Here is a 26706-nt window from a genome sequence, read left to right as displayed (position 1 = left end):
GATAAAGTGAGGTGTTTAGGTGTGTTTAGGAACTACAAGAGGATAAACTGAGGTGTTAGGCCTTAATTGTAGTGATGAAAGTTTGTCCCACTAATCTGTGAATAAATGAAGGTTTAATTCTCCCTAGAGGTCTGTGCAATTTAAAATTGAAACTTATTGGAAATAACTTTCTAATTGGTGGTGTATGTTTGTGGGTGGTGTGGTCATTTTTGATAAGAGATGGAATTAAAGTGCCCCTTGTCTACTCCCTTTTTTCCTGAACAACCCAGAGATCATCCACTTACTAGTCTTTTTCTGAATACCTGTGCTTTTGCAAATAGTAGATCATTCTTAGTTTAAACTTGGATTACACCAGGAATGAATTATAAAACTGTCATTTGCTGGAGCGATGTTCATCACTGAACCCTAGCTTTCCCCCTGATAGCTTCTTAAAGCATCACAACACAGAAGTCAGCCAGAGGATATTTGAGTAGCTATTTCCTGCAAAGCATTTGCATTAGTTTTTACTTTTTAGAGTTTTTACAAATCTCTAAATTAGCAAATTGCCCCACTTTGACCTTTTCACTTTTAGTCCCAATGGTAAGTTTTATTTTTGTCATAATTTTCTTTCAAAGAAACCAAATGTATATCATCTTACAAGAGTTATTAGATAGGCAACAATCCACTTGATGATTTGGTGGTTGGCCAAATAAATTTGTTAACTGGGGGCTGGCCAGTTAGCTCAATTGGTTAGAGCGTGGTGCTGAAAACACCAAGGTCTAGGGTTCAATCCCCGTACTTGGCAGCTGCCAAGAAAAAAAGGACTTTCTCTACACATCCAACCTGGAATGCACAGGATTCATATCTCTCCTTCTGCAGAAATAAAAATTACTGTTTGAGGAGTAGGTTTTAGATGATATTAAGGAATTACTGTTAAGTGTGATAATGGTTTTGTGAATATGTTTTTTTAAAAAAGTCCTTCTTTGTGAGAGATATATACCTGAAGTATTTATAGGTGAAATATTGCATTGTTTTAAAAAACTAACGTCTATAAAAGACGTGATGTGGACAGAATATTAGGTAATAATATTGTATTGATGTTAAATTTCTGGAATTTGGTCGTTGTCCTCTGCCTGCACAAGAGAATGTACTCTTTTGCTGAAGTGTTTAGGGGTAAATGGACATGATGTATGCAACTTAACTCCAAAATGGTTCATGGAAAACAAGTGTAGAAAAGAGTTTGGGGGATAATTGAAAGATTATTGGCAAAATATTGATAATGACTGAAGGTGCGTGATGGGTATATGATAGCTCATTATATTACTCTCTCAACTGTTGTGTATGTTATAAATTTTTCAAAAATGTAAAAAGAAAAAATTATTTTATTGCATGAGCTCTGGGTATTGTGAAGAATTGAAACTGAATGATAAATTTTAACAGTGATAGAGTTCTACTGTAATTTACTTGTTAATTTTAGTAGACTCGTTTTCCTTTCATGTAAATTTCCCCCCCCAAGAATGCTAAGGCTGATCCTTTCTCTTTAATAGAGTAAAAAGAAGAAGAAAACTGATTTTATTCCCTACAGGGATTCTGTACTTACTTGGCTCCTTCGAGAAAATCTAGGTATGTTGACCACTGTTGAAAATGCACTTTATAGTTATCTTTTTATAGCTGTTTACTGATTATCTTTTGTGGTTAATTGTCCTGTGTCTGTTTTGGAGAAGAATAATCTCTACATATTCACGTTACTAACTTGAGTGCTCCTTGCCTTTTGCTTTTAATGTAAGCTGGTTGGATTCACTAACTTTTAAATCAGGGTGTTCTTCCATATTTCATTTACTTTGGGGCATGAACCATGGTGTCTTCCTGACTCCCCACACTTGCTTCAAACTATCACTCCTCCTTGAAGTTCTTTCAAAACCCCATGCTCCTCTGAGGTTCACATAATCAGACGTTGCCAACCCTTATTCCGCCCTTTCTCTCTCTTTTTTTGTTTTTTTTGTTGTTTTTTTGGCGGCTGTCTGGTACAGGGATTAAACCCTGAGACCTTGGTGTTATCAGCACCATGCTCTAACCAACTGAGCTAACTGGCCAGCTCCCTTACTCCTTCTTATTGCTAATGTTTTCAGGCCTTCAGGTCATTGCTGTTTATTCACTGCTTTTTCTTACCAAGATGGAGGGAGTGATCAGCTGTGTCAAATGTTGCTGATAGAAGGAAGAGGCTGAGAATGAACTGTTGAGCTTATCCCCATCACCAGTGACTTTCACATTGCTAAGGGCAGTTTTGATGGAATGGCTGAGATTTTGATTGGAGGGGGTTTGTGAGAGAGTGGGAGGACAGGATCTGGACCTATTAAACCTACACACCAAAATTTGAGTATTACAGTACCTGGCATGGGAACATTTAAGGAATTTGTTGACACTGGATGAAATCTTAGGATCTGAGATTATGCCATCAGATTTGACACATTTAATAAAATTCTTTCTAAAATAAGTGTTATTTGAGATATTTGTAATTCATCTTTTTAGGTGGCAATTCTCGGACTGCAATGGTTGCTGCTCTGAGTCCAGCAGACATCAACTATGATGAAACTCTGAGCACTCTGAGGTACTCTCATTTGATCTCAGTAACTAAATAGACCACATTGCCATCATAAGTCGGTTTTTTATATCATGGATTTTCTTATGCTGTGTGGGTAGTCATTTATATAAATAATGATTTCTTCCTCTCATGGCAAGGAAAACTTGGGGAAAGAACTATTTGTATTATAATGGAATTTACCTGTTTATGATTTTCAGTTTCATTGGAAAGGGCAGGAACTTTTTCATAAAAAAGAGCTTAAAATTGCTCAAGAGAGATTTTTGGATAACTTTTAGATAATAGTGAAATTTTCTTAAAAGTGTCTCCTGGTGGTTTTTGTCATTATAGAAATGCTCAAGTCATAAAGAGTAATACAATTACAAGTACATGTAGCATTAAAAATTACCAACAGAATGTTCCCTATTAGAATATTTTTATATGCGAGTAGGTTCCATTACTTTAATCTGGAGCTCTGTTCTCCCATTTAAGACACTTGATATAATGTAATGGAAGGAACGCTATATAGTCTGACAGACTGGGTTTGAGTCCTCTCTTTGGTATTTATTTCCATTGTGATGTTGGGCAAATCACTTAAATTTATTTGCACTTTTATCCTCATCTTTATAAGGTCCCGTAAAGCTTTATGTAAATATATTATTATCAAGGCTCATAAAATGTTTAAATACTCAGGATATTTTATTTAGAAATAATGGTATTTTACTTGTGAGAAGTAGAGCATCTGAGAAATGGCAAGAATGAATTTCCTTTTTGGATCTAGATATGCAGATCGCGCAAAACAAATTAAATGCAATGCTGTTATCAATGAAGATCCCAATGCCAAACTGGTTCGTGAATTAAAGGAGGAGGTGACACGGCTGAAGGACCTTCTTCGTGCTCAGGGGCTGGGAGATATTATTGATAGTAAGTGAATTAAGGATTAACATAAAATCTAATCCTTTCCTCTTCAGGGTTCTTATAAACTTTGATTTAAGGAATTTGATGAAGCTAGATGATAGTGAAAAAAAAAATTTTTTTTTTAACTCAATGGAAATGATCTCCAGATTCCATTTTGTAGTATGTACCTAGGTTAACCATGTGAACTTATGAAATTAGTTTTTAAGACATGAATATGTCACTACTTGTATCTGTACTAGAATCTATCTTAGATGAACAATGAAATTTATTTTGAATGTTAAACTTATTCTCACTGAGAAATTAATCACTTTATATAAATAGTACTCAAAATTTTTGTTTTTGCTTCATGGGTTTCTCTGGATTAGTGTAGTAGTAGTAATGTATGTATAAGAAGAAACGCTCCATTCAATTCTAATTTCAGAAAAGATTTATCTTTGAGATGTTCCTTTTTATTTATTTATTTATTTATTTATTTATTTATTTATTTATTTATTTATTTATTTAAGGAGATCTGAACCCTTGACCTGCCCTTGACAAGATTCACCGTTGAATGGTCCCCTCCTCCTGTAAAATGATTGAATGCCCGCTGTTCCCTATGAACATAAGAAGGGGAAAAGTCCTATTCCTTTCAAGTTTAAGAATTAGACTTCCAGAGAGTATTGTTTTATAATGTTGTCTTAAAATGCATCTTTTAAAAGTCTCTGATTTATTGTCTGTATTATATCTAATCAGAAGTTCTCATAAGTTAGTAAAATAGATTATTCAGATAGAGTAGAACATAGTGGAATATGGGTTTGTTTAAGCTTTTTTTGGTGTCTAGCTGGTACAGAGTTGAACCCAGGACCTTGGTGTTATCAGCACTAATATTTTTATTTTTTGAGTGTAAAATTAATATTATAGTCCTTGGAATTGTAAGATTTTCAAAGACTAGTTTAGTTCTTCTTATTGATTAGAGCCTAAGTTTAGATTAATATAATTTGTAAAATTGATAATATGTTTTAAGTGTTAACTTTTTCATTTTCCCAAATGCCAAATACCACTGTTCCCTCTCTGTGTCACTGCTTTACCTGAAGTTTGACCCTTCTCGTATTTTCCCTCCTGCTTACCTTCAGTTGATCCACTGATTGATGATTACTCTGGAAGTGGAGGCAAATGTGTGTATTTCATGCATTGGTTATTTCCAGCACTCTGACTTGCTAATCTGCCTCTGCTGGATCAGTCTTAAAATGAGCTTTGCATGCCAGCAATCCTAACAGGGAAATCCCAGACAGAGCATAGTGTAGAATCAGAAATGATCCTGTTTTTGCCCTTCTTCATTTAACAAAGCAGTCTTCGCTGAATTTCAGTTAGTTGCTTGAGTGAAACTGAGAGGCTTAAGAATCTCTTGCTGCTTCTACTCTTCAGTTTTTCCCCCTTATGTGATTAAATTAAATCCAAAATCATAGATTATGATAATGATGACAGCAGCTCACATTTATTGAGTGTTAATATGTGCCAGGCCCTGTTCTAGGCACCTTGAATGTATTATCTCTTAATTCTGTCAATGACTCTGAATAAGTTCCTTTATGCCCACTTTACCAAAGCCTGGAGTGGTTAGTTTGCTCAAGTTCCCATGGTTTCTACTCAGGTTGGGTAGTGTAACTCAGAGCCCTTGCTTTTAATTACTATTACACTTTTTTTTTTTTTTTTTTGCCTCGAGTTGCTCCCTTTAGGGTCTGATTATTTTGTAGAAAAATCCTTTTTAATTAGCATTGTAAATTTGAGACTTCATGTATATAATTAAAAATTATCATTTCCAGTGGGCGACACTGTCTGTGATTGAGGAGTCTGTAAATGTTGGGTTAGCATTCACCTGTGTCATGCTAAGTTGGTTTTCTGCACATCTTGGGCCTCAGCTTACTTGATGGTTAGATAAACATTTTTTCCCCTTCTCGTAAATTAGAAGTTAAATTTAAGAAAACTTAAGTGTCTAAAATGTGTGCTTGAAAAGAGAACATTTTATAAAAGATTACACCTTTCATTATTCTCTCCATATATATATCATTAAGTTGGTGAGGAAATAATTTCTTACACTTTTAAGGTAATTTATCAAGGAATTGTTGTCTTAGAAAAAATGAAGAATCTTGCTTTTGGGGTTAATTTTTAGATTCTTATTAATTTGTTTATTTCTACAGTAAGGCACGTAATGAAGCTTACTGTAATAAATAGGAGAAACCAAATGTAGCCCTATTGTGATAAGGTTAGGCCTTGAAGGCACTATAATGTCTAACGCAGAAGTGACCCTTGAATTGGAACAACTCTGTCTGAGATTTCCAAAGCTGAATGATACTGGTGTGGAAAAGATGACTTCTTGTTCTTGCTTTTGTGCTCAGGGTGTTGCCGCTACCAGCTTGTTGCCTACCTCTTTTCTGAGCAGCTGTGGCATTTCCTGAAAAATCATGCATGACTAAGTTTTAATTCTGTATCTGTGAAGGAAAGCAGCCCTGACTACTCTATTTCCATTTTGGTCTACTTCTCTTAATTCCTTTTAGGGCTTGCATGTGTCCATTGGACTGTCTAAACTCTGTCCATCTTGGTCTTTCCCACCTTACTGCCATCACCTGGTAGCTAATTTTTTGCTCCAGGAACTATCCTCTTTTTGAAACATGACTCTTTGCTTGTTTTCCTGTGTTTTCTATTTGCAGATGGTGGTTTTCAAACTGTCTTGAAGCAACCACTGGCTTTAAGGGGCTTTAAGAACTGACTTTGATTAAATAGTAGAGATAAATAGATACAGAGAGAGCTAATAATATTTTTTTGAACTATTTGTATTGACTCAGATAATATCCTTTAAGGAAAACTTAGATTTTTGGTATGAATTTTAAGCAATATAGATTTTCTCAAATTTAAAAATGAGTTAATTTTAAGGTAGGAATGCTTCAGTACCTATAATTTCCCTTTGGTGTCTCTTTGAGAAGAATGACAATGAAGGAAAGTACAAACAGCAAATTAATGAATTTTGTTCTTTGTGGCCTTTCTTTTTTTTAAACCAAAACTAAGTTTAAAAGCTAAATTTACAGTTTTATTAGAGACCTTGGTAAATGAAAGTATGTCCTTAAAGCTTGCATTTCATACTAGGAAGTAGGATTACCAGTAACCCAAGGTTGTACTCTTAGGCAAAGTAAGGGCTTAAATTAGCCAGTAATCAGCCTTATTTTTTGCTTGCTCTGATAGATAAATGGAAACTACACCAAAACTTACTGATTTGCTAATTGTTTTTCCTTGTTGAGGCAATCAGTTGGTCCTGAATTCTTAATTGGGACTCGCACAAAATCCTGCCATTTTTACAATTACTTCTCCTTTTTATTTGAGGTGTATTTTAAAAATCATTTGAATATGTTGAAATGTTGCTATACAAGGAACACTAATAAGTGCTCAGATTTTTGTTTTAACTTTAAAATTTTCTTGGAAATTTTTGCTGAATTTCATAAAATGCTGGGCCAATATGGGGTATTATTGATAAATAAATAATTATTGATTGTTTCTTACTGGAATTTATGACTAGTGTAAATCTAAAGGCATTGTGGACTTGGAACAATAGAAAGAACAGAAGGGATATAGTTTGGCTCTTGAGGGAGTGTGCCTAAGTAGTGTCCTTTGAGGCTCTGGTTACCTCCTACCAGGTATAACGTTAACCTGCATTGAACTTTCTTAGTTTCTAAATTCAAAAGTGGTTCTTAACCTCTAGGATACCAGTTTCAAAGAGAGACATGTTTTAGAACTGCCATCTAGAATAATTATAACTTGTCTTTGTATTGTAGCGTGTCTTTGTCCTGGCGCTTTAATGCTGTCCTTTCTTATACCAGTGTTCTTTCCTGTCTTTTTTTCCTCCTCTGCTCTTTTCCCTCTTTCCCACTTTTTCTGCCTTCCTTTCTTTCTATCTCCCAGATCTGAAAGATTTTCAGAACAATAAGCATAGGTACTTGCTAGCCTCTGAGAATCAACGCCCTGGCCATTTTTCCACAGCATCCATGGGGTCCCTCACTTCATCCCCATCTTCCTGCTCACTCAGTAGTCAGGTGGGCTTGACGTCTGTCACCAGTATTCAGGAGAGGATCATGTCTACACCTGGAGGAGAGGAAGCCATTGAGCGTCTAAAGGTAAGTAATATTTTGGTCTGAATGCAAGGTATTCTGTATAACTCCACAAGGCAGAATTCAGATTAAAAAATCACTGAGATTTGGCTCAGTGTATGGAGAACTTTCTAATTCTTAAAGGTGTCCTGAAAATAGAATTTTCTGCTTATAAGTTAATTAATTTATTTTCACCAGAATGCATAAATTTGACATGGCCAGGTGAGATGGGAGAGATGCATGGGCAGATGATAGGTTGGCTATGAAGAGTAACTGATAAGTAGACGTGTACAGTAATTCTAGGGTAGTTTATGTCACCATGAAATTGTTCAGTTAGAAATTTAGTTAGAAAAGAAATAGTTGGAAACATTTGGTTCATTTGAAGGTGGAATTCTGTATAGAGCCATGCTTCTGTTAGTAAAACAAATATACAATTAAAGTTTGAACATTCTAGTAGCTGTACTAGGTTTATTCAAATACATGTGAAATTGTAATTTCTAGAAGTTCACAGAAGGCCTTGACACCTTATGATTACTGTAGAGGAAGGGCTGTCTCCTCCTCTGGTGGCACACATGGGGACACAGGGCCATAGTGCTGCATGTATGCAGGTCACCTGCCTATGGCACACAGATTTGCTGCTGGAGATTTTCCCCAGCCTCTTCCTCTGTCAGGTTCTATTTTGTCTTTCTCCATGAATATGAAAGAGGAGCAGCAAAGCCTTCTAACTCATAGCTTCTTCCCTTCCCCCTCAATGACTACAGTGAGAACAGACTATATTGTCACTTGTGATGCTGAGATAAGCTGTGCAAGAATCCTGCCATCCATCAGATGACTGTAACAGCATTGTCTACTTTGAAGCAGATATTTTTTTCTTCCCCTACATGTCACCTCCAGGAAGATAGTTTGATCCATACCTTTTGGCTTTTGTATTCAGGGGTTCCAGAGTAGGGTACACAAAGAGGGCAAAGACACTTTGTAAGGATCTGGGGAGTTGCATTTATGCTGCCAGCCAGCAGTCCTCTTCACGGTCACTCACTATTCCCATGAATGCTGCTCATTCAAGGACGATTGAGAACAGTGACACACTGTGACAAATTTAATGAGTGAAAGGCTTGCTGAACCTCTTCACCACTAAAAGTGAATTGAGCTTTTCAAATTGAAGATGTCAGATGCTTTCATTTTGGTTTTCAGGTGAGGCAGAAAAATATTTTATATGAAGAATGGGCTTCTGCTTTTTCTTTCTTGATCAGCCTACCTTTTCCCTTGACATTTTACTCACTTCAAAATACAGTGCTTCAGAAAAATAATGATCTTGTTTCCATCAGTACATGTTAACAAAAAGTGGGTGAAGTTCTGAAATACCTGACAGAGGAAGAGGGAGTGAGAAATCTTTTCATTAAATGTTGGAAGCCACAGGGTAATTTCTGCTGTTGGTAAAATTGAAGTTTTACTAAATACCTTAGTGAAGTCCTGTGTGGTAAGGCTTCAGTCACTCATTTTCTCACAATAGGCCTCAGTGACCATGTTGCTGTGCAGGCTCTATTCAGAGCCAGGGTGGGAAATAGGGGGCTCCATGGGAAGGAGGAATGAAACCTCCCACTTACTGAGTATTTAATATAAAATGTTTTTTCTTTTGGAATTTTGAATCTTACTATTTAATTATTAAAGCCTTAGTGCACAGATGAGATTACTCTTCCCTTTAACATTCATCTCGGTGTGGAGAAATTTCTTCCTAACTGCCAAGAGGGACCAACTGAAAATAATGTCGAATGTTAGGAATCAAGACATTAATTAGACTTTTAAAGAATTAGGTCACCTAGTGTCTTCCAAATTGTTTCTAAGGAATAATGCTGTCATTATTCAGGGCTCTCTTCTCCCAACCTACTTCCCACTAAAACAAAACTGTATTACTTTAGTCAGAAAATAAATCCCTCTGTTTTAATTCTCCCTTAAGCTAACGTAAATGAAATCTTCCATTTTCCCTAGCTTTATTCTAGAAAGAAAATAGCTTCTTTACAGTTTTGTGTTCAGTCTTGAGTTTTTAATGCAGCGTGGTAGTTCACTGAAGCATAAGCACCTTAGTTCTGCTCTTATTTTGTGAATGGTGAGAATTCCATTCGGGCAGACCTGCATTTTAATGCTGCAGGCAGATAACGTCTTGCATCCACAGTGCAGGGCAGTGGTTGTACAACAGAAATGCTTGAGAATGTCTAGGAGCTGGGTTCCTATGGCACGATACTGCAGGAGAAAAATATTGTCATGGAAAATAGCAATAGAGGTTGTTAATTTATTTTCCTAACATTTCATTTCCTTTTGCTTCTCTTTATTTTTAAGAAAATAAAAATCAGTTGGTGAGATGCTACTTTTACACAGAATGTTGCTGTCGCTTCATTCATTGTCTAGCCTATTTCCATGTGTAGGACACCCATGTTACTCCATCATAAATATCTTGAACTCTCCACAAACCTCCCTGGTCAGAAAGAGTGATATGTAATTGCTTTGAGTTTTAAGTCACAACTCAAACTGAGTTTGTATCTTTGGTTTGGTTTCCTGTCCAATAAGGTTTTAAACACATAGCTATAGCCACTGTGTGGTGGTTCTGTTATTTATTAGTCTGGCATTAAGTCAGTACTGTGAGTGCCATTGCTTAGGCTCAGTCTATAAATATCCACAAATATCTATTACAGAAGGAGGCAAGGACAAATGCTGTGCTAAGCAGCCTGAGGGCCTTACACTTGGAACTCACTTATGAAGCATGCTGTGTTCATTACAGTAAAACCTTGGCTATCTGAAGGCTTCAAGGAATGTTACATGTAGTAAGCATTTAACCTTTTGAGTATCACATCTTAACCTGTAATTTTTTTTATGGAAATATTTCTGACTTGTCCTGTGGATTTCTCTGCCTCCTTGACTGAATCATCAGATAAGATTAAATTGTGTAGTGTATGAACATACTTCAGCATTTATTAACCAATGCTGTGTAAATAGCTAGCGATGTAGACATATATCATGTGAGACCAAAGAGTGAGTGACACCTGAGCCCAGCATTCCTTGGAGCTATAAAGAAGGTACTGATGTCCCTCTGTTTTTTGGAATTTATTTTTAAGTTTAGTACCTGCAGGAAGGGAGATTAAAGATCTTCTCCTCACTTCTGAACCGTGAATCCCCATTTCAATTTTATCTTACATTAGGTTCCTCAAGTGGGTTATGGGCAGCCCCGGACACCAGCATGCTGTGCCTGCCTGCAGAATGAATTGATGTCTCTGAGACTGCTGTTTTCCTGTTGGTGTCTCTATTTTATTTACACTAAGTTTGTTATTTGGGCTTGAACAGAATATCCTTTACTTTTTCTTAATTTATGGTGAGCTGTTTTGTAGAATATTTACTTGAAAGCCTATTTATTCTGTCTTATTTAAAGAAAGGACAGTAAGGGCCGGCCCGGTGGTGCACTGGAGAAGTGCGCTGCTTGAGAGCGCGGTGGCGCTCCCGCCGAGGGTTTGGATCCCATGTGGAGACTGGTTCCTGCTCACTGGCTGAGCGCGGTGCGGACGCGGCATCGAGGGTTGCAATCCCATTGCCGGTCCCCAGTACGGGCGCGACACCGAGGGTTGCGATCTCATTGCCGGTCAGTAAAAAAGACAAAAAGGGGGGAAAAAAAATAAAGAAAGGACAGTAAGAGTCAGGAAAACTCAGCTCTAGACCTGGCTCAAGGAGTAGTGTGGCTTCAGGTGAATCTCTTAGCTTCTCTTTTCCTCAGTCTCCTTATCTGTAGAATGGTTCCAGAATAAATGGTTTCCCAGGCCTTTTCTAGTACTGAAGTTTTGCTAATATGACACTCAGTTATCATTTTCTCTAACTCGTCCTCATAGTTTTTATTGTTTTATTTTATTTTATTTTTTTTGTCTTTTTGTCTTTTTTCCGTGTCCGGCAACGGATCGCAACCCTCAGTGTTGCCCCCGTACCAGACTGGGGACCGGCAACGGGATTGCAACCCTCGGTGACGCTCCCGCGCCTCGCTCAGCCAGTGAGCGGGAACCGGTCTGCATGTGGGATCCGAACCCTCGGGCGGGAGCGCCACCGTGCTTCCCAAGCGGCACACTATCCAGTGCGCCACCGGGCCGGCCCCGTCCTCATAGTTTTTAAAAATAGCTTTCTAGACAGCATAAAAATTGCAACTTGAAGCTGTAATGAAAAGTACTCAGCTTATTCATTAATCTCCTTTCTACAAAGAGATCATGTTCTGATTTACACTCCAAGTGACAGATAAAATAGAAGTCACATTAGAGTTGGCAGCAAAATGGTAAAAGGATTTGTAGACAGTAACTTTGCTTCCTTAGGATGAGTTCTACAGTTGCCCTAAAGTAGGATAGTTTTAATACGACCAGATAAACCTCTACTCTAAAATGATCTTTTTCTGAAGGTAAACAACAAGGAAAAAAAGTTTTTTTTTAAATATCTCATGGGTAACTTTGTATTCCCTAACCACCATAAGTGGTTTGTGGGCCACACTATAAATACTAGTCTAGGTGCTTTGGTTTGGTCCAGTGCATCCTGTTGTCCATTTCCTTTGTTTTTATAGTCTTCACTTTGAGATTATAAAGATTTCTACCCAGTTATCTTTAATGAGCCTTAAAATCATGTAGGTTATGATGTCAGCTTGTCTTCTAGTTGCCCATTTAAAGCCATATGAGAGCCGGCCTGTGGCTCACTTGGAAGAGTGTGGTGCTGATAAAGTCATATGCAGAAGCATTTAACGCCACTCTGTCAGTCGTTGTTGAATAACTCGTGGTGCTTGATAGATATGCTATTGACTACTTGGTACCAGGCACATGGCCTTTCTTGGCTTTCTCACTCCTTGCCAGGATTATATGGAATTGTCATGGTTGCTGGCCCTCTAGTTTGGCCTGTTGGTTCCCCTCTTAGCTTTGGAGTGCATGTGCACTGCATACTAATCATTACCACTTGAGAACTGTATAGAGATGCCATTCAGGTAGCTGTTTTAGCCTTTCAGCCTTGGTGTGTGTTCTGAGGGCTAATGACAGCCAGTTTAGGTGTTTTCACCTTCCTACCCCCACTGCAGACTTGTTCTAGTTTCTTCCACTTTATAACTGGCTCTTTTCTTTTCTGAAAGAATATCTCCTATGTGTCTGCCTTTATATAAACATTACCGATGCCCATGCCTTTCCTAACTTTTATCTGTTTAGATATTTGCCTAGCTTTGCTAGTTGTTATTGTTTTATTATGCTCTCCTATTTGTTTCTCCTGACTCCTGTACTTCTTTGCTTTTGCAACTACTGCCTTGAATCTTTACTCCTGGCTTTTTTACATGCTTCCTTGCCTTTGGTATATTTTTTGTTTTTGAGGAGATGTCCAATTATGGAATTATTCTGGAAGCCCAAGAATTCCAGAAAACCAAATACTAGACACCTTAGGGTTTATTGTATTATACTATTCATAGTTTCTTTCTATGTAGATAATTAGATTTTGGAATCCCAGAGGCTTCTTATAGTACCCTGTTAAATGAACCATTCAGTGAGCTGTCTTTTGTGAACTATAAGACTTTTCCTTGTTAATCACTACTGTTACTGCCATCGCTACTGTCATGTCATCATCATCATCATAACACTTTCCAATTTTGTCTCTATGACTCACGTTTTCTCCTTTTGCATCTGCTCATCCCCCTTTTTGGTACTCCTTTTCCCTCCATTCTTTGCCTAATCAATTCCTACTTGTCTTTCATTCATCTATATGGGCATCTCTTATCTCTGATTCATCTACCTTACAGATTCCTGTGAATACTCCAGTTCTAGCACTTAGTGTATTGTTCTGTTGTTAACTTCTGTCATACCAATTTTCAGTCCTCAAACATGATGCTCTAGCCACACGGTTGTTCGTAGGAAACTCCAGGCACTTTCCTACTTATTCCCCTATGTACTCACATCGCAGCTCCTGCTCTTCCTGTGTCACAACTCCCTCATAACTAGTCAGTGAGGCGTGTCCTGACAACTTCACTACAAATTGCTCCTTCACCTACCATCCTCCTGTATTCTTTCCCTTCCTTTCTTTATTTTTCTCCAAAGCACCGACTACTATCTCACTTTCTATGTACTTATTGGTTAAAATTGATTATCTCAGTCTTCTTAGGAGAATGTAAGTCTTATGAAGGCAGGAGTTTATATCCTGCCATATCCCTGGTTGCCTAGCACAGGGTTTGGCATATAATGAGGTTACATATAACTGTTGGTTGAATAAGTCTTCAGTTACTTTTCTCCCTAGTATATAGTAAGCAAAAAACATGTTTTATTTCTTATATTTCTATAATATAATGAACACTCAGCAAGTAAATTGTCACTTCAGTGGCTAGATGCCTTCAGATGAAATTTAATACTAAGCCTTATTTTATTGACTACTGAGTTGTGTTAATTAAGGTATTGTGTTATGTTGAAATTATACCAAAGCAAAAGCAATGAATACCTTTGAGACTTTATTCTTTTATAGAAGTGGTTGTCAGAAAAAAGTTTCTTGCATTTTGGGGTGTTAATATTACCCTTCTCCTTTTACACACACAGACTCACTGTTAAGGTATTTTTATTAGGATTTGGAGGATTTATATGTCTGGGGTTGATTTAGTTTTAGGACTAGTCTTTATTATTTTTACCTTACATATTAAAAGAAGAAAAAAAAGAAAGAAAAAAAAACCTCATCACGTTAGATTCTGCATCTTATCCTCAAACGGCATAATCTGGTTCTTGCTTTCCTTTCTAGACAGGGTATGTGAAATTAGAAGAGTCTTCGTCACTTTTCATCTGTGCTCTTCTTTCCTTAGGAATCAGAGAAGATCATCGCTGAGTTGAATGAAACCTGGGAAGAGAAGCTTCGAAAAACAGAGGCCATCAGAATGGAGAGGTCAGGAGGTTAAAATCTTGGAATGTTTCTAAGTTTTCAAGGGAATTTGGATTTACTTTTATCGTAAGAAAAGATGAAATAGAAGTTAAAAACAAAGAACCTCCCCTGCTAAAACACTAAAGAAAAAATAAGCCTTGCTGGGGACTATGGCCAGTTGAATTTACACTTTGAAGTGAAATACACATTTTTAAATGTTCTCTACGGAGTTGTGTGGTTAATAATTACCATACTACATGTTGCTAGGGACCCGTAAAAAATGGGTCATATTGAGGGATGGAGTTTTTCATTTGCAAAAAGTAGACTGCCTTTGATGAAGGCCCAACTCCAAGTAGCTCCTCTGATTATTGACTTTCAGAGTTATCTTCTCCAGAACCTCTTTGGTAAGAGGTGGGCGGTTTGGGTTGCAAACTTTAAAAAGCCCTATTCTGTCTTAACCTCTATCAGTTCTCTAACCTGAAGATGAGCATAACCCAAAATGTTGCTTTTTCTATTGGAATAAACATCCATTTAAAAAATGTCTGTTCATGTCTTCCCCTTTATGGAATATGAGGCAGAAGGGAGTTCTAATGTACTGATATAGTGTGTGTAACAAACAATTAGAATTTTCTTATTTATTATGGAAATTTAAAACTAGAATTATTGTGCCAAAATGATGGAGGACATGTAGTATAACATTTGAGAAAATCACACTTATAGACCATACTCATATACCAAAGTTATTTTCTGATTGCTTTCTTAGATTCTGAAGAAATGGTTCTTCAGGGTTGATATACGGCTTTAAAGAATATCTCCCCTTCCTTTTTTATATTAATAGACATATTATTTATGAATTATTATCTGTCTCCAAAGTCAGATGAGGCAGTTTTTATCCGAGTGAATATAAGTTTATCTAACATAGGAGCATAATTTATTTTGAATGTGTTGTTTTTCTTACTAATAATTTCTCATTCATGATGAGATAAGCACATTATTTTACACTTGTATTACTGACTTTAAATATGGCCAATTGTTTTTGCTTTGCATACTTTATTTTCCAGTTCGTATTAGACTAATTTCATTGACATTTTGGTATTGATATTCTGATGTACTTGTTTTTTTCTAGAGAGGCCTTGTTGGCTGAGATGGGAGTTGCCATTCGGGAAGATGGAGGAACCCTGGGGGTTTTCTCACCTAAAAAGGTAGGAAACAACCAACATTGTAAAACTCAACCAAATGGAAACGCTTTTTGTCTGTCTTACTTGCTGGGGCACCTCATGTCTTTCAGGGCTGACTCCTCCCCCTCCCTTTTTTATCTTGACACTTGGCTTAATTTCAGGTATTTCTATTTCATCTTACAAGGGCAGCTTATTTCTAAAATGCTTATCATGTTTACTGTTTACAAGAGAAAAAATCTAAGGCAGTAAATCTATAACTTTTGGTAATGATTCCGTATGCTTAGTCATCTTTTTTGTTGGTTTCTCATAAATTCCCAGCCTAACGTAGCATACCTTGCTTCAGTTTTGGCTACTCTTTCTATGTAGATTTTGTCACAGAAGTCATCAACCCTGCCTTATAACTTTTCGGAACCAATCTCAGCTGTTCAGGTTTGTGTAGAATAATACTGCTTTCATTTACTTCCATAGTTTGTACAACCATTGCCCTGAGTAAAGCAGTTCCTGTTTTTACCCTTCTAGACTCCTCTGCTCCCTTTTGCTTGTTTTTTTAATAACGACCCCAGTAGTTACCTTCCTAGTTACATAAAGTAGTTAATTAGAATAGAAAGGCTTTTTAGCTAATTAGAATAGGAAGGTTTTTCTAACTAAGTTGCTACTTAGTTAGTATTGGATGCTAGAAAACTATTTTCAAATGGTTATTTTGTGTGCTTATTTATATGACAATAGTAGACCAATATATTAATGTACAAAGCATATATTTTATACTACTAATAAATGACCCTTCATTTCAAATGACCTCAAGTTGGCTATTAGAGACTTAAACATCTTCATGCATGGGTTCTGATTATAGTCCCTCTAGGTTAGGATAGAAGGGGTGGGGAGTTTTTAATTGGTACTTTTGTTTAATGTGATATGAAATATTCCAGTGGTTTTTGCTAGGATTCTTTTGGTTAGGTTTTTCTGTCATGGTCACATAACTTTTTTTTACAAATTCTAATGTGCTATTTTGAACAAAAAAGATTGATTTAACGATGTTTTAGATACATATGGTAGAATTAGAACAATGAATATTTTATGTTAATATTGTGAAAGGTCAGTGGTTTTCATAGTTTAATAGTTTTTCCTTTAGTAAGATACATATTCATTCAGATATGTTACCTATGATTATAGAGATTTTAGAAGTCATAGTTTTGATAGAATTTAAATTGTGCCTTTGCATATATCAAGGGTATTTCATAAAATCTTTCATTGTTAAAAACTGTGGGGAAAATACTTGTAACAACATGTGAAAATATTATGGCATTTAACGTGAATCATAAATAACCTGAACAAGTGTGATATAAACAGTGCAGCATTCCAAACTGAGATCTCAAAGCCTTTTCTTTAATTTTACCTATCTTGCTTTGACTTTCTAGACTTCCTCAGGAAAGGAAGGAATATACCACTGACCACATCCAAACTCAGTTTTAGAACCTGTTTCTGAGATTTGTTTTTTCTTAGGCCAGATGGACTGGCTTTAAAGAACATTGCCCACAGAGGGCTTTGATTTTCTCAAACCAGCACAGTTCTTAAACTTCAAAGATAGATGCTAGTTGAGAAAATGTTGAAGTTTTTCTAATTTCTTTTAATCATCTTTTGCAGTCCGTTTTCTTAATCCCTTCATCTGACTCTTCTTTCATTTTTCCACATTTGCTGGCACTATCTTGAGTAGATTTTGGCCCCAAGACCATGTGACTTATTTTTGGATCCCAGTGGGGTATTTTCACCAAAGAAGGTTGGTTTTTAAACAATTTTAGAAACATTAGAGTTAGATGAAGAAGTCTTTTAGAAGATATTTATATTGTTGAATGTACATAAATTTAATTTTTTCTTTAAGGAAAGACTAATAAAGACAATAACTGGGACCATGGAAAAACTGATGAAAATTACAGAAGGAAATGGCAGGGGGTTTGGGGGCTTTTTAGTAAAATTAAATCTTTCTTGAGACTTTTGTCAAAGCATTTACAAACATTGCAATTAACCCGTCCAGAGAATCAACCTGTCCTAATTTTTCCTTTGTGTTTTAACCTTTAACCAATAATTGGGTCTTGTTCTTTATGCCAGAACTAATGGTTTTAAATAGAATGCATTGGTACAGTTTGGGAAGACCTGAAGAGAGAGTTTTCTGTTTATTATGGTATTGCAACTGGGAAAAAAGAAGTCTCTCTTCAGGCACTGTGGGGAATTGGAGAAGCTTGGCCTCCTGTAGGTCCCTGATGTTGCCACAGCCCCTTTCCTGGTGCCTTGCTGCAAACTGATAATCTGTACTCTTTTTCAGACCCCACATCTTGTTAACCTCAATGAAGACCCACTAATGTCTGAATGCCTGCTTTATTACATCAAAGATGGAATTACAAGGTATATTTGTTTCTTGTTTTGGTAACTTTGTGTTTTCTTTTCTCTTAGATGATTGAATAACCAAAGGGAAGTTGTTTGTTGAAAAATTTATTGTAATGATTTGATGTTTTTCCTGTCTGAAATAGTTACAAACTGTCCTCTCTACTCTTTCCAAATTATATAAGTGTTTTAGCAGCAGAACCAGTTAACCTGTAGTTTTTCTCTAAAAGACCCTGAATAAAAATGTTCATTTTAACAACTTATATAAATTCATTAGGGAGTTTATTTAGTTCACTCATGTCTTTTTATAATGCTGTATGAGTTACATTGGTATATTGTTGTTGGTTTCTTATTCTGATGGAGGGAGGTTGATCATATATGAGAATAGAATTCGCAGTTGAAAGCTTCTGATACAAAAAGGCGATATCTTTTTTATATGTACCAAAAGGATATTCTTTGAGAGAAAGAGGTTCATTGTTTGTAGCGCTTTTTGTGTCTAAATTTCCCTGGGAAACACTTTCTCTTGTGTTCAGGGTTGGCCAAGCAGATGCTGAGCGGCGCCAGGACATAGTGCTGAGTGGGGCTCACATTAAAGAAGAGCATTGTATCTTCCGGAGTGAGAGAAACAGCAGTGGTGAAGGTGAGAGCTTCTGATTTGAGCTTCTCCAATAACTTTTTTCATTCTATGTTATGAGAAATCCCTAAGACTTGGTATTCTGTCTCTGCCAGTGGTATTTTCTTGTAGAATCTAATATTGAAAAATGGAAAAACCTGGGCTGCTTATAAATTCAGGGATGGACATAGCTACTTTACATGAAAATAGCCTGGATGGACAAAAGGAGCCCGTTTGTTACTGCCAAGAAGTGAGCAGGACATAGGCAATTAGGCTTGGTCTTGAATTTTAATTATTTAATGGAAAAGTAAGAAGAGAACTAATATCCTGGGTAATAGGAGATTTGAAGGACCTCAGGTCTTAACTCAGTAGAATTTATTTTTTATCTAAAAGGAAAGAAACAGTCAATTTTAATTTTGCCCAGGTTATTAACAAAACAATACTCTAATGGTATTTTTGTGCTATATAATTCACTCCTTCCTTAGTGAAAATATTAGCTTTTACTCTTTAGTTTCTAGTTATTACCTGTCTCATACATAAGATTTCTGATGATTTTCAGTTTTCTTGAACTGTCAGGTATCACTAAAACTAGCATTTCCTGTCTTCTTCTTCTGAGGTTTTCAAATTCAGTTAAATGTTCGTATCATAGCCACAGCCCCAAACTAACCTCTTATATTGGATCTGGTTTTGGTACCCTGAAGTGAACAGCTGTATAGATGTTAGCCACTTGATTGGTGGCAGGAATCTCTTCTGGTTACCATGAATCCTGAGAGTCAACTGCTTTCCATTATTTGATTCCAGTGGTTTGCGATGATAACATAAGTTTGTGTTCCTTCTAGTTATTGTGACTCTAGAGCCTTGTGAACGCTCAGAAACCTATGTAAATGGCAAGAGGGTGGCCCAGCCTGTCCAGCTGCGTTCAGGTGAGACTGAGAGGGGTTTAAAGTCTTGAGCAATGTACACATGGTTTGTATGAGCAACTCATAATTTTTGACTCCTTGTTTAAAGGCTGAAGTGATAGCATTAGGATTTATGTTCTTGTAAATCTCTAAAAGCTGTCTTCCATCAGAGATAATGGGGTTATTAAACTAGATGCTATACATTTAAAAATTGATGTCTTAACCTGATTTCTGTTTTGTGTTAGGAAACCGTATCATCATGGGTAAAAACCATGTTTTTCGTTTTAACCACCCGGAACAAGCACGGGCTGAGCGGGAAAAGACTCCTTCTGCTGAGACCCCATCTGAGCCTGTGGACTGGACGTTTGCCCAGAGAGAGCTTCTGGAAAAACAAGGAATTGATATGAAGCAAGAGATGGAGAAAAGGTAATGCACAAATATTATGTGGCCCACGTGACTCTTCTTTTAAACATGTAGTAGCATTCATGAAATAGTTCAGTGATTTCACAATTTATTCTTTCTGGGGGTTTTTTGTTTTATTTTGTTTTTTCCCTTCTAGGCTGCAGGAAATGGAGATTTTGTACAAAAAGGAGAAAGAAGAAGCAGATCTTCTCTTGGAGCAGCAGAGACTGGTAGGAGTTCATCCTGAATCTGCTAACTATTAGGAAAAGGGCACCTTGCTCCCATACTTTCCCTGTCCCATAGATGAGCCCTCGCCCAAATTGCTTATCTGGTTTTCAGTGATACCACACACTGTTCTTTCATTTTCTTAATGGAGAATGAACTTAAGTCTCCTGGTAGCCTTAGCCTGAAAAACTGTCCATAGAGGTACTATTTTTTGCCCATTTCTATTACAATCAATTACTTTTTGAGGAAATAATGAGAGCTTTTCTGGTAGCCTTTGCCTCTTGATAGTGGTTTTTGAATTTTCTTCAGTGGTGGTTCTTTTAATGATAATTACTTTGAATATTGAATTTGGTGGGAGTTTGCCTTGGTTTTGTTTCTGATCACCTGATAGTACTAATTCTCTGCTCTTGGGCTGACTTGGGGATTGTTCTTGTGCTGGGCAGATTTTTTTTTTTTTTTTTTTTTTTTTTTTTTTAAGTTAAACTGTATCTAAAAGTGTTGCTGCACAGTTGCATGTGTTAATCCTTTTCTGTTCCCTTGCATGGAGTCTGAATTCTCAATAAGGCACGTGTTGTGATGGAAAAGTAGGGACTGCATATCCAACTTAGACAGGAGAGTAAGGCCTGCTTTCTCAGGGTTGAAAAAGGATTTCGGTGAGCAGCTAGAAAGTCACTTTAAGGTCCCAGCTATAATGCTAATGGCTGTAGCATTTTATGATGCTAATTGATTTCCCAGGTTTGATAGAAATTTCTAAGTTGACTCCTTACTGAGATTTTCATTTTTAAAGCCAACCAGTTTTGGTTAAGAAAACCCTGGTTATCTGAAGCTTCCTGGCATTCATTTGATATTTAAGGAAAAAGTATAAATAACCTTTGGATACTGTCAACTAACAGTTTAACAAGTTTTCATTTTTTAAGATTTGTGGTCTTCTTTTAAGATAAGGGGGCATTAGGGAGAAAGGTAGGGCACTGGCTTCTTCCCTTAACATAAAATACAGCATGTAAATGTAGCCTTTAACCATGTTCTGTGCTTTGGAGAAGAAGGGGCTATTGCTAAATGGGCCAGAAAAGCCAGAAACTCAAGCAAAAGCAGCCTTTTCCGGGGCAACTCAGGTTCTCAGTCTTGGCTGTGGGTTAAACCAGTTAGTTTGTTATTTTGGAAATTATAGTAAAGCCCCCAAAAGAATGGATTGTAAGAATAAACCCAAGTGTTTGGGGCAAGATAATAGTAGTGTTACAGATAGAGTCTCTTTAGGAGGCCCACTTGGCATTTAGTTTTTTTTTTTTTTTTCCTTTTTGTCTTTTTTCGTGACCGGCAACGGATCACAACCCTCAGTGTCGCGCCCATACCGGACCGGGACCGGCAACGGGATCGCAACCCTCGGTGTTGCTCCCGCACCTCGCTCAGCCAGTGAGCGGCCGTTCCGCATGTGGGATCCGAACCCTCAGTAGGAACGCTACCACGCTTCCCAAGCGGCGCACTGTAGCAGTGAGCCACCGGGCCGGCCTGGCATTTAGTTTTTAATGAAAACAGAAAGATTTAGCTACATTGTGATTAGGGCCTTGAAAGGCTTGTGACACATAAATAAGCCTTTTGTCTTAATAATGTAGAATCTGATAACATGTCTCTGATGGTTTGTGAGAGATCAAATGAAGACAGGTATAATTAAGCTCTTTATTATTAACAATAGTGCCTTGTATTTGTATAGTACTTTATAATGTACAAAGAGTTTTAACATTCATCATTTTATTTGATCCTCGAAACAACCCTCTTTGGTAGGTGTGTACATAAGTAAAATGAGTAATATTACTTCCAGTTTATAGTTGAGGAAACCAAGGCTAAAAAAAACGCTACCTTGCCCACTCTTAAACATATGATCAGTCACAGGTCTGAGGCTTAAACTTGGGTCTTCTGACTTGCTTTGCTGTTCTGTCCATTAGAGCAGTGCTTCTCAACCACCTGGGAGTCTTGCTAGAATGTAGATGCTGATTCAGTAGGTCTGAGGTGGGACTTGAGATTCTGCATTTCTAACAAGCTCCTAGGTGATGCCAGTGCTGTTGCTTCTGGGACCACACTTGAAGCAACGAGGCATGGAAGAATAGGCATGTCTGGCTATCTCCATAACCAAGAGTTGGTGATCACTCTGTCCCCTAAAGTAAAGACATTGGCCTTTAAATAAAGAGAAAATGAGTGTCTCTAAGATTTATTTAGTTTCCAGCGGGCATACATAGACTGCAGATAATCAGGGTCTGTTTGTCGTTTGCTCTGTGTATCTAAAAGCAAGCTAGGTTATCAAGAGCAGCTCCTTAAAGCAAGGAAGTTGCTTTCCTTCCAAAAGTACAGCCGTCGACTGCACTTAAATTTCTTGGTCTCAAGAGGAACTGATTTTTGACACTTCAGCTTAAAGAATATCCACCAGTAACAATACTAAATGGAAAATGTATTTTTATTACCCTATGTTGGTCAATCAACAGATATATCTCTAATGTATCCTGTGAATAGTCATTGAGAGGATACAAAAGAATTATTATTCAGTAAATATTTATTTAATATTTATTATATGTAATCATTTTTGCATAATGACAGCATTAAAAAATGGAATTCAGACTCATGAGTTTTCTGTTGTGATAGTTCTCCAAATACGTCTCCACATTCCATTTTTTTATGTTACTGAGCATTCCCTTATAGTTAGTGCTCTATTATATACCTAGTCCTTTCTGTGCTTGCTTTTTTACACACAGGTTTATGGGTATCTTCTCTCGTATTTGAATAAGCCTCTTGCAGAGGCTCTTCAGGAGGCCCCCTTTGCATTTGGTATTTCATGAAAACAGAAGGATCATTTGGTAATATATGAATTGCCAGACCTGAATAGTTTTTCCAACCCTGTAATAAATGAATCTAAATATCTTAAAATCTTTTATTTTTATATGAGATAGAATTTACATCTTGGCACATAAACTTTGCATGCATACAGAGTTTTAGTGTCATGGTCAGTATGCGTTAGGGTGGTATGTTTGAAATGTAGAGAGGATATATTCTACAGAGTCAATATGGCAATAGTTTTAAAAGAAAAAATTATGGCCACTTGATTTAATTTGAGTTCTTTTGGGTTTATGTAGACTCTCTCATTTATTTATGTTTTATTTTAGAGTTTAAAAACATAACTTTTGTTTCTCCAGCATGTTAGTAAAGCAATGATTAGAATATTTGCCATTTCCTAAATTAGGTAATAATATTCATTTCATCCTTAAGCAATTCTTTTTTTTTTTTTTTTTGTCTTTTGTCTTTTTTCCGTGTCCGGCAACGGATCGCAACCCTCAGTGTTGCCCCCGTACCGGACCGGGGACTGGCAACGGGATTGCAAGCCTCGGTGTTGCTCCCACGCCTCGCTCAGCCAGCGAGCGGGAACTGGTCTGTATGTGGGATCCGAACCCTCGGGCGGGAGCGCCGCCGCACTTCCCAAGCAGCGCACTATCCAGTGCGCCACCGGGCCGGCCCCATCCTTAAGCAATTCTAAGAGCAAAAGAAAAACAGCCAGAAAAAAGGGATAATTGTTAATTTTATGGGGAGAACCAAAGAGTTTAGAAAAAAAAGTGATAATTGTTAATTATATGGGGAGAACCAAAGAGAGTTTATGTTCTGTAAAACTCAAGTTTATATGTATACATATTTTTTTCAGGAGTTAGGAATACTTTTTTCTCTCATGTTTATTAATGTCATCTTTTATCACTTAAGATTAGCCGTTCTGATTTTTAAAACTAAAAATGGAAAAAAAAGTTTGTACAATTAGCTTTATCTGTTTTTCGTTGCTAAGTTTCAAATAGGTAGGGGTTATGAATGGGTTTAGTACCCATTTATAGGCCAATAGAAATAGCACAAATCAGTAGCAACATCTTTAAATTCAGAAGCCAAATTATTGTCATAATTGTTAAAGGTTATTTTTTTGTTCCCTAGAAAGTGACTCTACATATAAATCTTTGGTATAGAAAGCAAGATACTAGTTATCAGTTTCAGTTCTTTTTTTAAAAAAACAAAAAACAAAACTCTACTAGAGCTATTTTAGGTAATCACAGCCAAGTAAAAGAGACTATTATGTAACAGTATTCTCATTTACTAGACTATCTCGAGCTACTCATTAGTGAGTATTTTCTTTTCCCAGCAGCTCTTATTTTCTCAATACGAAATTCTTCCTAATCCTATCCATTATATGGAATTCTAAATTCACTATTTTTTTTTTTTTTTTTTTTTAAAGATGACCGGTAAGGGGATCTTAACCCTTGAGTTGGTGTTGTCAGCACCACGCTCACCCAGTGAGCCAACCAGCCATCCCTATATGGGATCTGAACCCGTGGCCTTGGTGTTATTAGCACCGCACTCTACCGAGTGAGCCACGGGCCGGCCCTAAATTCACTATTGCTTTCATATAGATCCACATTATCAAGATTTGCTTCTGTTAGCTAAGAATAATTGGTTATTATTCAAATAGCTCTTTAAACTACATTTTTGTGAAGTCGGGTTGCTGTTTTAGGTCTAAGTAAGGTATTTTGAAAAAGAGGTGATACTGCAAAGACAGCATTGAGATACATTTTAAAGTGAATTCACTTTACATAAGCAGAAAATAATCTTTGTGTTTTATATGTTTATTGTGTTAATGTCACTGAAACTGATATTCCTCAAATAGCTAGAAATGCCATGGGTTTTCTAGATAGAAAGCATCTCTAAGTTGTATTTATTAAAATATTACTTGGGCAATTTTAAATTATATTTGCCTAGCTTAATTTTTGTTCTGGTAATTTATTTCTCACGTTTTGGAGGTGAGGTATTTATCGGTTTAAGTGTGCAAAAACCAAAAATAAAGCAGACCCATTATAAGAATCCTTTTTTAAAAATGGTTCCTTTTTCTCTGGATAACAAAGTTTAATTGCACAACTGAAATGGATTAAGTTAAAATAGCAAAAGAAAATGGTAAATTCAATATCTGCTCACATGGAGAGACTAGTTTCAAAACCTTCCCGTCTTACAGAAAAAAAAAAAAATTAGTTGGTAAGAACCTCACATGGTCTGCCAGTAGGGATTCTTATCACTTTTAACATCATCCCTATTTGACTGCTTCTTTTTCTACTTTCTCATCCTCTAACTTTTTTCTAGGGCTGCTCTTTTTAGTAAAGCTAAACAAAACTGGCGTCCTACAGTCTTACTAACCTTTGTTAATCTGCCTGCTCGTCACATCTTTGTATGGCATCTGTACTCACTCATGGGGGAAAGAGATTCTGGAAGAAGCAACAGCAATAACCAAGGCAAATATGGGGAAGTGTCTGCATGGGTTGTTAGCATGTGTGGGGCATAGGTTTTACTTCATTTTTTTGAGATTATGGAGATGTTATGTCATACCATTTTATTTTTCATATGACCTTAGAGTGAGAGACTAACTCCCTGGGTCAGTCCTCCTAAGAAATTTGGTTGCAGATTTCATCACTTAAGCCAGAAAGTGGAAATTTGGATTAGGGATGCTAAATAAACGAATCTTTATATTAATAGTAATCTACATATGCATATGTCTTAATAGACTTTCACATCGTTGAGGGGTTTTGTTTTTGTTTTTAGTGTTTTTGGTTTTGTTTTTAAATTTGGTTAAGGCTTTTTTTGCTTGCTTTTTCTTCAATTTGATTTTCCTTTTTTACATTTTAATTTTGGTTATTTTGGGGCCATTTTTTTGATTTTGTTTTCCAAAGGACGCGGATTCTGATAGCGGGGACGATTCTGACAAGAGGTCGTGTGAAGAGAGCTGGAAACTGATTACTTCTTTGAGAGAAAAGCTACCTCCCAGCAAGTTGCAAACCATTGTTAAAAAGTGTGGCCTCCCCAGCAGTGGGAAGAAACGAGAACCAATTAAAATGTATCAAATCCCCCAAAGAAGGCGCCTGAGTAAAGATTCCAAGTGGGTCACGATCTCAGATCTTAAGATTCAGGCTGTTAAAGAGATTTGCTATGAGGTTGCTCTCAACGATTTTAGGCACAGTCGGCAGGAGATTGAAGCTTTGGCCATTGTTAAGATGAAAGAACTTTGTGCCATGTATGGGAAGAAAGACCCCAATGAGAGAGACTCCTGGAGGGCAGTGGCCAGGGATGTCTGGGACACTGTCGGTGTTGGGGATGAGAAAATTGAAGACGTAATGGCCAGTGGTAAAAGTGGAACTGATGTGGATGACCTCAAGGTTCATATAGACAAACTGGAAGATATTTTGCAGGAAGTCAAAAAGCAAAATAACATGAAAGATGAGGAGATAAAAGTCTTAAGAAATAAAATGCTCAAAATGGAGAAAGTCTTGCCACTGATTGGATCTCAGGAACAGAAAAGCCAGGGAGACCACAAAGCAAAGGAACCTGTTGGTGCTGGTGTTAGTAGCACCTCTGAGAATGACGTGAGTAAAGGAGACAATGTAGAACTTGGGAAAGAAGAACGTGTTTCCCAGCTGATGAACGGGGATCCAGCTTTTAGACGTGGACGTCTGCGTTGGATGAGGCAAGAACAAATTCGGTTTAA

At 36.9% G+C, this 26706-nt stretch overlaps 1 protein-coding gene and 1 non-coding gene across 3 annotated transcripts in view; both read left to right on the top strand.

The window, feature by feature from the left end:
* KIF1B (kinesin family member 1B) overlaps positions 1-26706 on the top strand; it is a 123566-nt gene that overhangs the window by 38683 nt on the left and 58177 nt on the right. Inside the window, exons 10-21 of one of the 2 annotated variants that reach the window (XM_008568817.1) lie at positions 1527-1602; positions 2509-2587; positions 3339-3481; positions 4588-4629; positions 7403-7614; positions 14414-14493; positions 15596-15671; positions 17965-18044; positions 18557-18663; positions 19476-19559; positions 19781-19961; positions 20095-20167. In XM_008568817.1, the coding sequence (XP_008567039.1) occupies positions 1527-1602; positions 2509-2587; positions 3339-3481; positions 4588-4629; positions 7403-7614; positions 14414-14493; positions 15596-15671; positions 17965-18044; positions 18557-18663; positions 19476-19559; positions 19781-19961; positions 20095-20167 (1233 nt within the window). The remainder of the gene's footprint in view (positions 1-1526; positions 1603-2508; positions 2588-3338; positions 3482-4587; positions 4630-7402; positions 7615-14413; positions 14494-15595; positions 15672-17964; positions 18045-18556; positions 18664-19475; positions 19560-19780; positions 19962-20094; positions 20168-26706) is intronic. The other variant, XM_008568818.1, reaches the window with a different exon arrangement.
* Positions 711-784, top strand: TRNAF-GAA. Its single transcript has one exon. It is a non-coding gene; the product is annotated as a tRNA-Phe (tRNA).

The sequence above is a fragment of the Galeopterus variegatus genome, unplaced genomic scaffold (genome assembly GCF_000696425.1).
Source record: "Galeopterus variegatus unplaced genomic scaffold, G_variegatus-3.0.2 Scaffold445, whole genome shotgun sequence".
Classification (NCBI taxonomy): Eukaryota; Metazoa; Chordata; class Mammalia; order Dermoptera; family Cynocephalidae; genus Galeopterus; species Galeopterus variegatus.
This window is presented reverse-complemented; position numbering and strand designations above follow the sequence as displayed.